Raw genomic sequence first — 17,156 nt, forward strand, 5'->3', positions numbered from 1 at the left:
GAGGCACGTGCTTCTGAGAAAGTCCTTAGGGTCCTGGTACAAACCAAGGTAGAACTATTAGGATGGGGCATTTGTTGCTATGACCTAACTCAGGTTACTAAGAGGCAGACTTATCAAGGTCTTTACACAAAAGGCAGTTTGCACCATTGCCTGTCAATGTTACGTAACTTGAAACAAACGCTTTTGAGTCCGCAAATGATCCTTTTGAGGTTGCTGTTTTGTAACATTTTTTGGAGTATAATAATATCTTAGTAGCCCTGAATTTTAACTTGCAAGTGTGGTGGCACCCTGAACATTGCAAAAACACCTTACGGATGAAACAAAGTACAGAACAAACTGCCCACCCAGTCTTTAAAATGATGCCAAGACACATGATTCAACTGAAAACACACACTGCTGTTAATAATGCAAAACTGGGAGCTCTCTGTCCCTCTGGAATTTGCAGCTGAATAACCCAGCCATGAAATGCAATAGAATGTTTCCTGGAAATATCGCAAAAATTCGCAGCGTCAGAAAAACAATGTCAATACCGCAACCAAAAAAATGACGCTGTCTCGCTGTGCTCTGATTGAGACCTGATTACCCATCAAGAGATACGGATGGAACAAAACGGCTGCACGGACAGGCTGGCATAAAAAAACAAAAGAAGCCAATTAGCTTTGAAGTTGGACATCATCACAGTTATTGTTAAATCTACTGCTGATCTGAAGAAGTACAGCGTGCCTTCATTAACTCACCTGAAGTGGCAGGTTTTCTATCGCTTTAACAGGGGAATGCTGCCACTAAACATGTGGCTGATTAAATTAGATTGGTGGCGTGCGGTGAATCCAGCTCTTTTTATCGGAAATGTGTTTGACTGGAAGACAGTAGTTTGACTGCATTCTTCTGGCCATGCTTCAGGAATATCAAACAGCAGTTTATACAGAAAGCCAAAAGCTTTGTTAAGACTATGAGTTACCTCTATAACCCATAATGACTCTGCAGTACGGGGAGTGTTACGTAGCTTAAATGTTTCTTTCTTTATGGTTTTGGAACGGCTGCAGAATCGGAGTGTGCTGACTGGATTAAAAACCCTCCTTGATAAACGAGGGCACACCCAAGTGAAGGCAGCCCTTTTCACCAGGGTTATACTGTGCATTTCCCATAGCTTGCCATGCTTTTAAATGTGCTTTACCGTACCTGTCTGTGCTTTACAGTGCTTACCTGAGGTTTAGCACGCTCTCACTGTGCTTCATTACACTTTCTATGCTTTTACTATGGGAATCTTTTATAAGGGATATTGCAAAGTGCCGTGAAGCAAAATGAAAGCATGGCATAGCCCAGGCAAGCTCAGTAACAGAGAAGTTAACACTAGCGAGTCAGTGCTTAATACAAGGATCAGAAAGGCATGGAAAATCACACCATGCTAATCCGTTATAAGGCTCTGTGCTTTTAACTGTGCAGCAATACTCCAAGAAGCCTTATTAGAATTCCTCAAGATACCTGTGGTTAATTATTACACTGGCACGTGACCTTGAGCATGCACAGCTCCGACCTTGACAAGTGCAAAACCACCGTCTCATGCAATTTCGCAAACCCTGTAGGTTCAGCTACACACGAGCAGCTAGCCGGCATGCTACGGCTTTTAGCACAGGATTAGGGTTTGCCTATGCTTCCTGCTAGTATCGTTCTTCATCATACTGCTCTTAACTACAGCTTACCGTGATCTACACATTTTTATAGCAGACATCGTTTCGCAGAAGCTAGACAAAGAGTTAAATTCAGGAATTAGCAGCAGCAGTTTTTCATCAAGAGCAGGGGTGGCCAACGTTGCTTCTTCCAGTCCTGGTCTTTGTTCCAACCCTGTTCTAATTCATGTTAAAACGACTCAGCGGACAAATTCCGATACATTTTCCCTTTTTACTGTGTTCTGCTCCGTAACAGTTGTCCGTAACGAAAAAACAGGATTCTTTCAGTCATGGGAACACAATAGCTTTTGGGTCAGACCGACAGCTTTGCGCATGATCTGGCAGGCACTCAGTTTCACTATACAAGTCATCTTCCACAGAAACAGGGTGAGTGCAAGGCTGGAATGAGAGGCTGGGAGATTGTGTGATAGGGACAGATTTGCAGCCTGCAAGGAGCCATGCTTAAGCAACCCGAATGAGGCTGCAAGCGTCTTCATTGTGTGCTGCTTATAAACTATCATTATTTTCATTGTCAGTTTACGGCCTCGGCACGGCAGCATGGCATTAAAAACGTCAACGACTCGGATGAGAGGAAAATTAGCTTTCACTACTCAGTTGTAAAGGTGAGGGAAGGACAGCTTTTTTTGTTTTGAAATCAACACATTGATGAATGGATTTATTTAATACCTGCTGATAAACACTTCTGAGAAAACTACTTGACAATCCTCAAGCTTGTTAAAAAGAAAGGTACTGAAAAATATATATTGAAACTACTTTGGCGCCCTCTAGTGTCCCTGAAGCGTAGTACAACATTAGACTGTTGCACTGTGGTTCATTCACAAGCAATGCAGACTGAGGCTGACATTCAAAACACAACCTGATACACCAATACAACATATCGGCCAGTGTTATTTTATTTTGACATATCTTGATTTTATTGCAAGATATTCAGTAAGAATCCACTCCTTGGACTGGTTGATCATATGAAAATCAATACAATGGAGCTGTCCATTTTAGCTAAAAGACCCACACTGATCATTGTAAAAACAGGCAGTTACCCCAGCTTGCACATTGCTTATGTTGGTGCTCATTACCCATTCTACTCGTTTTAACACTTGCACAGCATCATTTAAATAGTGCATGAATGGTAGCATGCTTCGTCATTTTGGTCGCTTCAGAGAAATAAATTAAAACACACTGCATAATTTCACTTTTGCATGGAGGGTCTGGTCAAACAACAAAGACACTGGGGAAAAAAAAACAAACAAACAAACAAAAAAAACTAGAGTTTTGCATCTGGTAAAGCAACCTCTAGCCAAACAGCGCCACCTACTGTTGACTCCTTGCCGGGGGAGCTGGAGCGCCTGGTGCCGTTCCTCTCCCAGGACGGGCTGAAGCGGCTGCTGCTCTTGAGGCTGGCGCTGATGGTCTCCTGCGTGGAGCTGCGCGAGAGCCCGTAGCCGGCCCGTGAGCTTCCATACGAGTCCTGGACCTCGCTGCCACGGCTGTACCCACTGCGGTAGGACCCGTGCGGGCTGTCCGAGTCCCGTCTGCTGCTGGTCGAGGAGTCGGACAGCGCCAGGCTGGCCAGGTCGCGGTTTAGATCCGTCTGGCTGCTGGACTTCCGGCGGCTCAGGCCGGTTCTGGAAGAGGAGGAAACCGGAGAGGAGGAAAGGTAGCTGCTGCTCCCCGCGTAGGCGAAAGATGAGGAGTAGCCGCCACTCAGGCCGGAGCTGTAGGCCTTGACTGGTGCCCGGCTCAGGCTCTCGCTGCGGCGGCTGCTTAGAACATCCGTGCGAGGGATCTGGCGCCCCCTGTCAGGCTCGGAGGAGGTACTGTAGTTGCGGGAGCGGCTGCCGGAGGTCAGGTAGCTGCTCGCTCCTGCGTAGCCGGGGCTCTTGTAGGACAGCTTCTCCTTGTCTGTGTACGAGGAGCTGAGGTTGGGCGTGTAGGAGGAGGTGTAGCTGCCATAGTGCCCTGTGTAGCTGGACCCTGTGTAGCTGGACCCTGTGTAGCCGGATCCTGTGTAGCGCTTGGTGGTGGAGGACACTCGTGACATGGTCAATCTCAGCCACAGGGACAAGGCTGCAGACTGCATCGACTGTGGAGAGGGGCAGAGAGAGAGAGGAGAGAGAGAGGAGAGAGAGAGAGAGAGAGAGAAGGACGATTAATTGCACTCCTGATTCGGTTGCACAGTTGCTCACCCAGCTTCAGTGTTAGATTTGGTCCCTGCTTCAATGCTCCCCCGACCCCAAAGAGAAAGTTCTCCCCCTCCCTCGATTCAGTACCTACCCTATTGTGCAGGGTGTGATATTTAGAGCACTGGGTTCTACTGAGTGGATCAGGGCTGGGGGGGGGGGGGGGGGGGGGGTAATCAGGGCTGAAGGGGGCTCATTAACAAGATAAAGAGCCTGCTACTTGTATCCCTCGCTGGTTCTGTTCAGACCCCAGCACAGCCTGCTCCCCCCCTTACAAATCCACACAGGAACCTTCCCCATGCTTGTCTACCATCTTGTACAGTCCTTGCCTGTGCTTTACTACACATGCTCTGCTTCTACCAGTTTTCTAATACTATACTCATGCTGTGGCTTGAACACAGCCACTGATTACCACAGACTAATTACTCCAGTAAAGAATGCTTCTGAAAAGACTCCTATCGGGAGGTGGGAACGCGGATCAGTGATGCAGAGGGCTCAGTGCGCAGCGTAATGCTGATATTCTTCAGCAATAGAGACTGGTACGCTAAAGGATGTGAAACAGTTAAGAAATGTAAGATTTGGAAAATATCACCGTATATCCGTTTCATAGCTTATCCAAAGGACAACGGCAACAACATGAACTGATACAGTCCCAGGAAAGCTCCGAGTCAGATCTCTAAATGAATAAAAGTCTCTGGTGTTGTTTACCCGTGTTCAGTTTGTTGGCAAGGCTCTTGTTTCCTCTTGTTCTCTCTCTCTCTCTCTCCGGCACCTCTAGCAGTTGAGTCTCTGAGCAGCGTGCTGAAGGGCCAGGCCTCAGAGCCATCAATAATTCAGCTCAGAGAGCCGGAGAAGGCAGCTAGCTGGAGCCATTCCAAGGGACGCACTCACAAAATCAAGGCAGAAAACGGATGTTCTCTCCCGGAGAAACTGATCTTTTCACTTGACTCTACGTGCATGCACACACAGTACGGAGGGTCCTTATAATCACACAGTACCCGAAAGGTAAAACCTATTTATATAAAATAAAAACTACAGCCATTTCCAAATGGGTACGTCTTTCTGTCTGCAACAGTCTGTACGGCTCCAAGGTCTTATTTCAATGCTTTAACAGACAGAACCAAGTCTAGATCTGCAGCAGTTCAGACCACTACAGCACAGGCGAGGAGTTTCTGAAGTCTGGAAGAGTTTCAGCGTTTCAATAAGTGTTATGCATCTATAAATAAAATGCACATCATAACAATCAAAATGAATAATAATAATAATACTGTAATAATAATAATAATACTGTATGATTACACTAAACACACTCAAAGTCAATATGAATAAAAACCAATGTAAAACAAAGTTAAGACAGTTTTTTGAATACCCAAATGAAGTCAGTTTTCCATAATCACGAAAGGTCTAAAGTCATCCACGGGTGACAACTGATATGTCACTGCAGTGCTGACCATACAGTTAACAGGAAGGTAAGAACCCCAGTCTAACCACGTTCACAAAGCAGCATATCCACTGTCAATCTGAATCCAGGTTTAAAATCAAAGAACCGATTACACATACCTACTGTCTGAAGCACATTTCCTCCTCTTTCAGTCTGTTAATCTCCTGTTACTTCTCGTCTCTGCTTCCTGGCATGTTTTCACATGGCTGTGAGTCTGTGGTTGCTATAGCAGCAACCCTTATTAGCCCCCTCCCTTTCTTCTACCTCCCTGTTCCCATCATGCACCGGACAAACACACACACATTCTGGTCTGTGTGTGAAACTTACATTACAAGATTCACTCCTCTGGTCTGTTTACAGGACCAGACAAGTATGGGCTTGTTTAGAAAGAAAGAAAGAAAGAAAGAAAGAAAGAAAGATAGATAGATAGATAGATATCACCTTGTGTAAAGATAAACAACAAAATAGCTGGAAGATGAGGTGTTCACTTGTAGCAGTCTTGTGAAGGCTTTTTGTGCATGTCCAATCTCTGCCAGAATTCTGCTCACTGACGTTTCCATGGCAACACACCAACAAGCTCTACTCCCTGGTCAGAACTGGGCCTAGCAGGCCTTTGCCAGATTGAGACCAGTCTGCCAACTCACTCTCTCTGACACTTTCTCTTTCTCTCTCAGTCCAACTGTGGCTGGAAAATCCTCCAGCCAGTTTAACGTCTTGTATTTCAAACTCGTCGACGGCTGCATCACCACAAATGACTTCTGATAATAAATTAGCCCTACAGTGCTTTTGAACTCATTTGTCATTTATAGTCTCTCTTTATTCATAAAATACAGGTTTACATGCACATGTTCTAGACTCGTTGAGGCAATTCTACTGATACCAGGGTTTAATGCATAAACATTTAAAAATAAAAAAATAGAAACAACTGTTTACGAACTGAAAACTGGGATCATATCACAGAGGCTGTCAAATCTACATTTTACATGCGTGCGCATTCATAACCAGAAGGAACGCTTCCAGAAAGGACTCACTCTGCATTGGTTTGCTTTGCTATTCGTGGAACATTTTAATAGAACAGCGCAACTCCTGTCTGACCTTGACCTGTCTGAATCACAGCCTGCTTTGTATGATGTCACCTTCGCAGAAGATGAAAAGACTGGCCTTAGTAACGCAGAGCGCACCCACACAAAGCAGGCTGGGGGCTCGTACATGAAACAGGTCTATCTCACTCCTACCCACAGAGCATGCTGGCTGCGTAGCTCATAGATGGAGTAGGCTCATGCCGTCATCATCATGCAGAGGTATACAAACACCTCTCTCTTCCTAGATCGTGTGTGCCTCAGCCATTCTGGAGTGCTGTTTTCTGCATAATATATAATAAATATTGTAAAGCTGAGGGAACACAAAGCCACTTTTTCAGGAACAGTGGCTTGAAACCTGGCCTTGAGACCCAGTTTGATGCAATTTAAAACCAGGATGATTCTCATCAAAACAAAACCGTTTTCAATGCGGTCGCTCAGCCAGTGGGTGAGCAAGCATCACAACACCCGATACATTTATTAAACTTCCTTCAGTATTTCTAAAGTGAGAGGGTTTTAAAGTACAGTACATTATATTCTGCAGGTATTGGTAATCACACAAAGTGAAGAAGAGGGGGGTGCTCTGAAGGCAGGGGCTCAGACGGACCCATCTGTGTGCGAGTCAGAGCCGTCAGATTGCTGTGCTCTGACATTTCCAGCTCAGACGCACCCCCCCGCTCCTCAAGTGAAACCGGACCTGGGCCCCTGCTGGCAAGAGAGAGAGAGAGAGACAGAGAGAGAGCAAGAGAGAGACAGAGAGAGAGAGAGAGCGAGCGAGAGAGAGAGAGAGAGAGCGAGAGAGAGACAGAGAGAGAGAGAGAGCGAGCGAGCGAGAGAGAGAGAGAGAGAGAGAGCGAGCGAGCGAGCGAGCGAGCGAGAGAGAGAGAGAGAGAGAGAGCGAGCGAGCGAGCGAGAGAGAGAGAGAGAGAGAGAGAGAGAGAGAGAGAGAGAGCGAGCGAGAGAGAGAGAGACAGAGAGAGAGAGAGAGAGAGAGCGAGCGAGCGAGAGAGAGAGAGAGCGAGCGAGCGAGAGAGCGAGCGAGCGAGCGAGCGAGCGAGCGAGCGAGAGAGAGAGAGAGAGAGAGAGAGAGAGAGAGAGAGAGAGAGAGAGCGAGCGAGCGAGAGAGAGAGAGAGAGAGAGAGAGAGAGAGCAAGAGAGAGACAGAGAGAGAGAGAGAGCGAGCGAGAGAGAGAGAGAGAGAGAGAGAGAGAGAGAGAGAGAGAGAGAGAGCGAGCGAGCGAGCGAGCGAGCGAGCGAGAGAGAGAGAGAGAGAGAGAGAGAGAGAGAGAGAGAGAGAGAGAGAGAGAGAGCGAGCGAGAGAGAGAGAGAGAGAGAGAGAGAGAGAGAGCGAGAGAGAGCGAGCGAGCGAGCGAGACAGGCAGGGAGAGGGAACACTGTGAACTGAATGTGTCCTGTTTAAGAAACAGACCCGCTCTCTCTACCCTGGGCACGTGGGGATCGTGTTACAGTCCGCAATGAAACAGATTTTTAAAAAACTACAATTAGAACAACACATACGTAATGTGTATTATAAGGAGGGTTAGGGTTAGGAAACTCACACTAGTCCTGCACACACTCAAACATTAGTAAACCTACAGGTATTCATGTTGTCAGAAGTGCAATCAGTTCAGAGGAGATTTAGCCCTGGTCATGTCAGTAATCTACATAAAAAAGGGGACTTCTGAAACCCAGGACTGGGTGCAGGACTAGAATGAGTTTCTAACCCTGAATCCACTATACAGTTATTCCTCCACCCCCCTGTTGGGTCAAATGAATAAATGCAGTACGACATTTGTTCTTCATTTTACCCCCCAACAATGCTGACTGCCAAGAATGCTTCAGCGCCGCATTCAGTTCTGATTATATTGCGTGGTGTTTGTTGTCAGCTCCGGAAACACAGAGCTCGTAACCATACTATACTGTACCCTCTCGTCATGTGGAAGGAGTCCAGGCCACTTCCCAAACATGGTACCCTTTCCCAAGACCCTGTCTAAGGTTTTGGATCCCCCAATCCTGTCTCTTCCCTCGCTATTCCTTTAAGAGTTTAGAGTTTGCAGACGCTGCCTTACTCTGCTCTGTGATGAACAGTTCCCTTGAAAACACCAACAACCTTACCAAAGAAATGGCTCTTTCTCCGCTCGCGTGCATATATCGCACACAAATTAACCCCTACCCGCCCAGACATATTCACCTGCAAGTTCAGATCTAGAGGGAAGCGCTTTCGAAAAGCAAGTCGATGCAATAGCCTTCTGTTCAACCAGATGAAGACCTGCCTCCTAAATCAGGCGCTCATTAGGTAACTGGCTTCCCCAATCAGAGAGGTAGCAAGAATTTCCGAGGCTGGCCAGGTTTGGAATAAAAAAGCACTGAAACGCTCTTTCGATTCGGGAGGCTAGCCGTGGGCAGTCCGAAGCCTGTAGCACTAATGGACCAGGCCACAGGCTGCAATGCAGGGCTGCTATATTTACCCTGCATCCGCACGCTGGCCAGATAAGACTCCACGAACACTCCTGACTGACGTGGGCTGATCCCAAAACACACAAGCAGCTGACAGCTCGCCTTCCCCAGAACCACAGAGAAAGACATTCATTCACAACCAGGAAGGGCTTTGCTGCATTCAAAAACCTCCTCTACTGGTTATTCTACTGAATATTGGACTGTCTAGTTTGAAGATTCCTCATACAGCATTTTTAATAAGCCAACATCTCAAATACTTTTTTGGTGTGTACAGTACCTGCTGTTGGAGGCTGGGTCTGGTCTCTCACACTGTCCAGTTTGAATGTCCAGCTATTCCATCCTGAATTCAAACACTCAATTTAAGACACCTGGAAAGAAATGAATACCAGGCTTGTTATTTTATTGCCAGGAATGCCACGTACCAATCACTGCAGAACCTGTAGGATTTTCAAAGACCCAAAACCGCACTTTAGAAAGGAGCTACTTCTCCAGTACAAAATGTTAGCAACCTGAAAAATCAGAAGGAGCCGAGCCTGGTCTTCAAAGTGTTACGATGTTTCTGAGAAAACTAGAAAACAATTGATTACTAAAGCACCTCTTAATGAGGTCTGTTTAAACTGCTGAGAAGAGAGAGGCAGACAAACAGCCACTAACGGTGATTAAAACCCAGATGATTACTCAGATAATCACTCCGTCCAACTGCGGATATTGTTCTCGTCTTCTAATGACAACAGATGAAGGTCCTTACCCTCAGCCAAGCGATGGGGGCTGTAATAACACTGTAATGGGAAGCCTTAGAGCATACAATTATTCAGCAAATTAAAGACAATTTGGTCCAATTTCAGGGGAGGGTAATTTGTGCAGATTGCAGCTGCGTAATCAAGTTTTCTTTCCAGAAATGGGTAATGAAGTATTGTGGATACAGTACTCCTAAGAGTTGTTTATATGTGCCGGGCAGCGCACTGTTGATACGTCTGAACAACAGCTAGTCGAAGAGGCGTGATTCATTTCTTGGCGTGATCATTCTCGTTTGTGAGTCAGCCAGGGTATATTAAACTGCTGACTCAAGTCTGTAGCTGTCTTCCCTTCAGCAGACCCCAGGCTGCACTCAGATCTGTCCCTTTTGGATGCCCAGAGTGGTCTCTGTCAGTTCTTGAGAAGCCTTTTCTGTTTTTTTTCTCTTTTCTGCGTCTGCGAAGTGGGTTGGTGAATTGGGAAAGTGCCCAAGCCAAATGTTTGAATTCAATCCAAACTGGATAAAATAAAATGTGTCATTCCCGTATTTATTTTAAAAAGTGCCATTTTCTGTAAGGGAGTGTTTCGTAGGATCAGTATGGCACTAGAGTGATGATCTAAAGAAGAAAACTGCTGGTTTAGGAATTTTAGCTGAGTGTTAAGATCCTCCTTTACTTAGATGATTAAAACAGACAGTCACAAAAACTGAATATTTTCATCACTCAATAGTATCTGCTGGCATTTTCTCACTTATGAATCTCATACTTCACCTACATGTGTTACTCTGTACAGTATCATAACTGTACTGGTTGCATTGATTTCTTTCAATGCTTGTTCATTTGCTCCCTGCCTACACTACACTAGTGGAAGCATATCTCATGATCCAGTTCCCACTTTCCAGTAATGCATTCATATTCCATTTGAATCAATTACATGACTCATGAGGGGCTATGATGCAAAGGGCAGAGATGCCAGGGCAGTGGCCCTCACTATAGATTTATGGTGGGCTACATTAGTAGCTGCAAAATAATCGAGGGCCACGGTTATTACCAGAAAAACATTTTACGTTTTCCTGCTGCAAACGTCACTAAATCTTGCCTGGGCCTCTCCCGCAGTCATGTACACAGCCAGGTCCCGAATGCTTCAGATGTTATAGGCTGGTGAAAGTGGGGCACACATAAGAGCAAGCATGGGTCTACAGGTTATCAGGGAATGGCACCTTGGGTCACAAACAGGGCTGGGCTCAATTCCCATTCCATTTCCAATTTAAAATCTATTCCCAATCCTTTAATCTCTGAGAATTTAGCTTCTTGCTTTAACATAGCCCCCCAGCCGTCTAGAAAATGTTAACCAAGTTTAATAATAGCCCAGTACTGTAGCATTTAGCTAGACAATGGCTTGGAAGCACAATGTTTACAGTGCTTTGTGTGAAGCCAAGTTGCATGATAACCAGCTGCTTTTTCAAGTCTACAATTACTGCACTCGAAGACCACAAGGGTATACAATAAACTAAAACAAAACTTAACACCGACAGGCTGAGAAACGACTGGGAAAACCTGAACACTGGTGTTTACAAACTAAATGAACAGAACCACTGTAATCATCTCATTTCATGCTATAATTACAGCATTACCGGGTCTTCTACTGTAGCAACTCAATGAGACCTGCTCATTACACAACAGGACCCTGTTTGCAAAGTTCCCAGACTGTTTTTATCATTTCTTGTATTTTTGTGCTTCTGCAAATCCTGAAAACTAAACAATGCACAAACATCAATTAAGATCGTTTCTGTCGCAATGGCAACACAAGGGCAGCCTACACTGGAGCAAGGCTGTCATTAGTACAACAGTGGTAACATTTTCATAATGTGACATTGGTGTAATATCACTGATCATTCATTGCAGTACCATGGTACCAGCAGCAGACAGTGGCACATATCAGGTGCACTGTGTAATATTTATTCCAGCCCTGTTGTGTTTCCATTGCTGGTAATGGCAGAACAGTTGCACGCATGCACAATGTGCGCTGAAGGATTTGGTCAGGACTTGAAGATTTTCTTCCAGCTGTAATTTTTTGTGAGCCGACAGGAGCACTCTCATCAGTATCAGCACCCGCAGGAAACCCCCCTAGCTACTTTCTGAACAGCTAATCGAATCTCTTCTCAGATTCCAAGTGAAATAGAAATCTTAAGCCTAGCCTATAACTGTTGTCTTCAGTTAATTATGAATGGATCATTATTTGGTTCCGGAAGGTTTGTTATTTTCGGGAAAGTCAGAAGTCTGTGCTCCGATGATCTGCTACTCTTCTGGTATCATAATGGTATCACAGTGGTATTAACTTTTTCATTAGAGGACTAAATAACCACTAGAAAACGTCTCTGCTGCTGACATCCTCTCCACACTTGAAGAGTATGAAACTTCAGTAAGTTACACAAACAACAAAACAGCCCCAGTGCTGTACTTTGAACAGACGTTAGCCATGATCTACACGGACAGCAGACGGCACTGCACTACGTACTTAAAAACAATACTAAGGACACAAGGCCAGTTTTTACCTCTGCTACGACAAACACCGATGATCAAAACGTTTTTTCACTACCTCCACTAGGAGGTCTCCCACTTTCTTCTTTGTTTTTTTAAAAGCCACACTTCAGCACTGTGTGTGTCATCAATACCAGCAACATGCATCCTTCAATCAAAGGCAGGAGTAAAATCAGAAGCCGAACGCCACTCTGGCTAGCTGAAGGAGGCAGAAGCCAGAACGTTGTAGCTCATGAATGTGGTGCTTTAACAACACCATCACACTACGCTTCCTCACGTGATACAGTTGTGCCACACACACACACACACACACACACACACACACACACAGGTTAACGATGATAACAACAAAGTTAAAACAACCCTAATAACAATGAGCTAACCTTGTCTCTGTGCCCTGGGTCCCCAGTGAAGAAGTAGCCTCGTCTGAATGCAGAGTGTTGCTCTTGGGTTGGTGTAATCCTGAAACTCTGTGATCAGGTTACGGTGCAGATAAATATAGCAGCTCTCTCTGACCTCACCGGGTCACTCAGCACTCGCTCGCATTCCTACACTCAGCCCTCTTAAAGCTGCAGCGTCCCGCGGTCACGCTCACTTGTGCAATGAAACACAATGTTTTGGTGCGTGCTTACCACATTCTTCCATAGGTCAGAGCTTGGTGTGCTACGCTTTATCAGACAGAAATGCAGGGTTGTCTGCATCCCTCAGGGGTAGGGACACATGCTTCTTCCAGACCTTCAAAGACTGCTGAACACTATTTACATCCGCGAGCCAAAAAAGTATTGCTACAGCAGTAGGAGGTTATAAAAAGACATTTTCAAGCTCTGTTAAAAGCATTTTCCATTGTTCTTCCACTACATGTGGTCCAGCACAGCAACAGTTTGCTATTGCTCACACAGCACACCTCTATACTACAGAGGTGATGTTTTCCATGTGAATAAGCATGGCTGCTCATTCAACATGTCTCTTGTCATGAATAAAACACATTCTGGGGTTTAATCCTAGTTCATGTTGGTCTGTAGGCATAACAGTCCCCCAGCGCAGACTGTGTCCCTTTCAGAGGAAATCCTAGGGGTGTAATGACTCACTGTGTGTCGATGAATCTGGGATACTTTCTTCACATGATATAATGTACCATGATGGAGGTATCGTGATACGTATCGTATCGTGACATTAGTGTATGGTTACACCCCTACTGCGTCCCACACTTTCAGTAAAGCTGGGTAACCCTCCAAGTGTCAGAGAGGATTACTAGTAAAGGAACTCAATGAGTCAAGCAAAGGGAGCATTGGACAATCTCTAATAGGCGAGGAGCAATACAATGCTACTTAGAAACTGTAAAAAGACATATTAGAAATGACAGGCTCTACTACACGTCAATGAGGAGAGCACTGAAAATGGTACCGCAGCGAACTATGGTAGGCAAAAAACAAACAACTACATCTTTAAGATTTCACTGCTACACAAAACTGCCAAGCTCTTGCTGATGTCTTCTTGCAGTAAAATGTATCTCTGCGGCAGGCAACATCTGCACCCCGAATCTGCTCCGTTCCTCCAAGCAGGGGGCAGTGATTACTGCGTGGGGCTGTCGCCTGTGAGATATGATCCTGTCCTGCCTGATAGAGCTGCTGAGATTCTGACCGGGGGAACCAGAAATGAGGCTCTGCTTTTTTCAAAGAGGCGCTGATTCAAAAGTGGATGGGTAATGGGAGGCTATAATAAGCTAGTCAGTGTTCACCTAGGGCTTGCCAATTCAATTTTCAGATTCAATCGATGTGAATAGCAGCAGCTCTAACTAGCCTATGCTACATTCACAGCTGCTCACACATTCTTTAACTTTATCATTGTACTTCATCATGTACATGTGACTAGAATACACGGTATCCAAACTTTAACTGCTTAGGGTCTAAAGTTTATCAGGCATAAGCATTTGAAATCTAGATGTTGGCCCAAGTGCTTATACAGTAGTATTGATACAGTGGAAGGAAATTACTTGAAGGTTGTATTTAGTATTTATTCATGGTCTATCCGTGTTTGCAATAGTGCTTTACACATGTAGTCTTCCAGGCATTCATAGTGTCGTTACTTCTTTTCATATCTATTGGGAGTGCTTAATCTTATTATTGTGAGTGTTTAAACGGGTCTAATCTTAAAGTTTAAACGTTTGGGAATTGACACAGAATCCCTCCAAATCCAGAATGTATTTGATTAAAATGTAAAACGGCTGGTGTTTATCTGGCAAGAGATGTGATAAAATAGAGCCTGATTACACCCCATTTCCCCTACTCAGCTCGAATTCAGAAAAAACACATTTTAGAAAACGTACAATCTCAGCAGATGTGTTAACCAGCAAGGTCACAGACTCGTGTGTATATATATATCATGACTTTCTGTACTGAGCGGGAGCCGGACTGAATCACTGGGATGGTCCGAGTCGTGTGTCTCTTGTTTTACACATGAGAAAAGCTGGGTGTGTGAGATAAGGTTTATGCACCCTGTGTTTTTTTTTTTGATTGGATCTACGCGCTCGTGTCTCAAACCTATCGTTTATTCCAGGACAGCTGCCTAGCTTTGCTCTACGCCCTTCCCTCTAGACCACATACCAGTGCAGGAATTTAAAGGCTCTACCTATCGAACACATCCACAATTAGAACAGAATGTGACAGGAGATCCGAGCTACTGAAACCCTAACCCCTCTTCTCTTAACCAGCACAGCCCGTGCCTGGGAAGCTCTGGAAGGTGTCTGCTTGCAGCTGTAACAAGTACCTAAACAATCCACTTCAATTTCAATTTCTCTGTTTCAGGCCTTTTTCTCAAAACCATAATGCGCTGTGTGGTTTGAGTTCTCCGGTACTCATCTGAGAGTGTTCCTGGAAAAACCGTCAGTCATGGACAAGGATGCGCCTTCCAACCGAGCACTTTCTGTCAGGCCAGCTGTCTTGCCCTTTTTGACTGAAACCAACGTACAACATGGAGATGCAGATATTAAATATAACACAGCATATATATAGTATAGTACAGATAATTCAAAAGCAGCTCAAAAGCCAAGGAGAATCAGGGTCCTCATCAAATCACTAGAAACACTAAGGAATCAATAAACTGAAAACTCACTATTTTAATAAATTAGCTACAATGTTTAGTTGTACATCATCTTTAGCACCTGCTGTCAAGTTCTGTCTGTCTCCCTGCTCTACAGGCTCTGCTGTTCATCCAGACACAGGAGATTTTAAACAAGCTGCACGCATAATGTAAGGTTTGGCAGGTTACTGGATCAATGACCTTCAGACAGGCCAGCTAAGTTAAAGCTCAATAGAACAGTGCTGCCTTCAGAATTTAACCCTGCTGTAACAGAGTGACTTTACAAGCCAGGGAGGAGGCGTGTGTCCCTCCAACGAACTCAACACAAAGTAGAACCAACAGGAATGTAACCCAGGTCCCAGCGCACACAAGGGTGCAAACTACGGGAGCCGGTAGCAAACAAACAAGGGGCTCCTAATGACCGCGGAACAAAAATGAAACGGGATTTAGTGGTTCGCTGTTTCGTTTTTCTTCAATTCTGTAATAAAGACGCATTCAAATAGAATACCAACATTCCCAGTGGTATTTAGTCAAAATTGTTATGAGGGCAACTGTAAACGCATAGGAAAAGTTTCAAAGTACAGCAGTGAAGCAATGGTGCACACAGAAGTGCGGTAAAGCGTGGTGAAAGAAAATCAGGAAGCAAATTCAATTCCTAAAAGCACGGCATATTACTTCGTGAATTTAAACATGCATACGGCTTGATTGGTACACGTGAAATTCACAGCCCGTTTTGTCAACTTAAAAAAAAATACAGTAAGGCTTTCTGTAGGTGTAAGCAATTCTGAAATCACAGACAGTAACGTGAGCATGTTTAACACAGTGGTCTCATCGATTTTGAGTTGGGTATTACCGCATGCATATTATTATGCAAACACACTTTGTGCGCACACACTTTTTACAAATGCACGGCCATGCACAATGCACTACCGCTGCTACAATGCGCTCCTTCTAAGTTAGCTGGGCGAATAGTGGAGAAAATAGGATTCATTTACCACCACTATAAAACATATATGTCTACACTGGCAGCATTTTGTACAGTTTCACAGCCCGTGGATTGTAACTCGATAGTCAATAGTTTAAATGCACACTCATAAAACAGCATACATTTGCAATTTGACTTGTGTTGTTACTGCACATCTGAATTCATTATCACTGCACCTCGTACAGAACTGTATAAACAGCATTTTGAATCAATACTGTTCTGTACATCACCGGGCTAGTATACTATTACCGTATTAAGCGTATCGTTATTCTGCTCTGCAAAGTAAAATAAATTAATAATAATAAAACCGCTTCAAAGCAAACCTACACGCATCTGCAGTGTCTGCCTTACCCGTTAAGAGTGCATTGTAATTTCAACCCGGACGCATCGCCGATGCCATTACCCCTGCTGCCTCCACACAACCTCCAATGAAAAGCAGACGATCTTCATCCAGTATTACGCTAGTCTTACCAGGAGCCAAACAATCCCGCTGCACATTGTTCATTAATAAACCAGTTTCTTCCCTCGGCTCTCTGACGCGGCTGTTTGTTTCAGAATAACGGATCACTTTTTTTTTTTTCTCTTTACACAGTGACGTCTATCCTTTATTCGGTGCTTCTTATTGGTCAATCTGCCTCCCACTGACGTTAAACCCAAGACCCGCCCCCCACGCGGTAGCCTAGGTGACGGTTGTAAACAAAATCCAGATTTTTGGCTCCCCGCCCACCTTCCGTCACGTGGACTGCTTTTTTAAAACAATGAGGCCACCTAGCTAAAAAAAGTGATGTTTACTACTGTCTTCCAGATTACCTTCTGTGTAACATACGCAGAAAGCAGACCTTATTGACAGTCCACATAGTTTAAGTTCTCCTGTGGTAGTTTTAACCTGCTTGCCAGTTTTGTCACTCTGTGAGCCAGATAAAGGACACCTCCAATCTTTATCGTAACAGCGCAAAATGAGACGAGGCGACAGCCA

General features: G+C 44.8%; 1 protein-coding gene across 4 annotated transcripts in view; it reads right to left on the reverse strand.

The window, feature by feature from the left end:
- Positions 1-16,757, reverse strand: part of LOC117397154 (ubiquitin carboxyl-terminal hydrolase 2-like) — a 37,925-nt gene extending 21,168 nt beyond the window's left edge. The window contains exons 1-3 of one of the 4 annotated variants that reach the window (XM_059009944.1): positions 16,652-16,757; positions 9,120-9,210; positions 3,001-3,768 (exon numbers count right to left, since the gene is read on the reverse strand). In XM_059009944.1, coding sequence (XP_058865927.1) covers positions 3,001-3,765 — 765 coding nt within the window. In that variant the 5' untranslated portion in view covers positions 3,766-3,768; positions 9,120-9,210; positions 16,652-16,757. Of the gene's footprint in view, positions 1-3,000; positions 3,769-9,119; positions 9,211-12,500; positions 12,644-16,531 lie in introns of those variants that run through there. The other 3 variants (XM_033995735.3, XM_033995734.3, XM_059009945.1) reach the window with 3 other exon arrangements.
- Positions 16,758-17,156: the final 399 nt, after the last annotated feature.

The sequence above is a fragment of the Acipenser ruthenus genome, chromosome 40 (assembly GCF_902713425.1).
Source record: "Acipenser ruthenus chromosome 40, fAciRut3.2 maternal haplotype, whole genome shotgun sequence".
NCBI lineage: Eukaryota > Metazoa > Chordata > Actinopteri > Acipenseriformes > Acipenseridae > Acipenser > Acipenser ruthenus.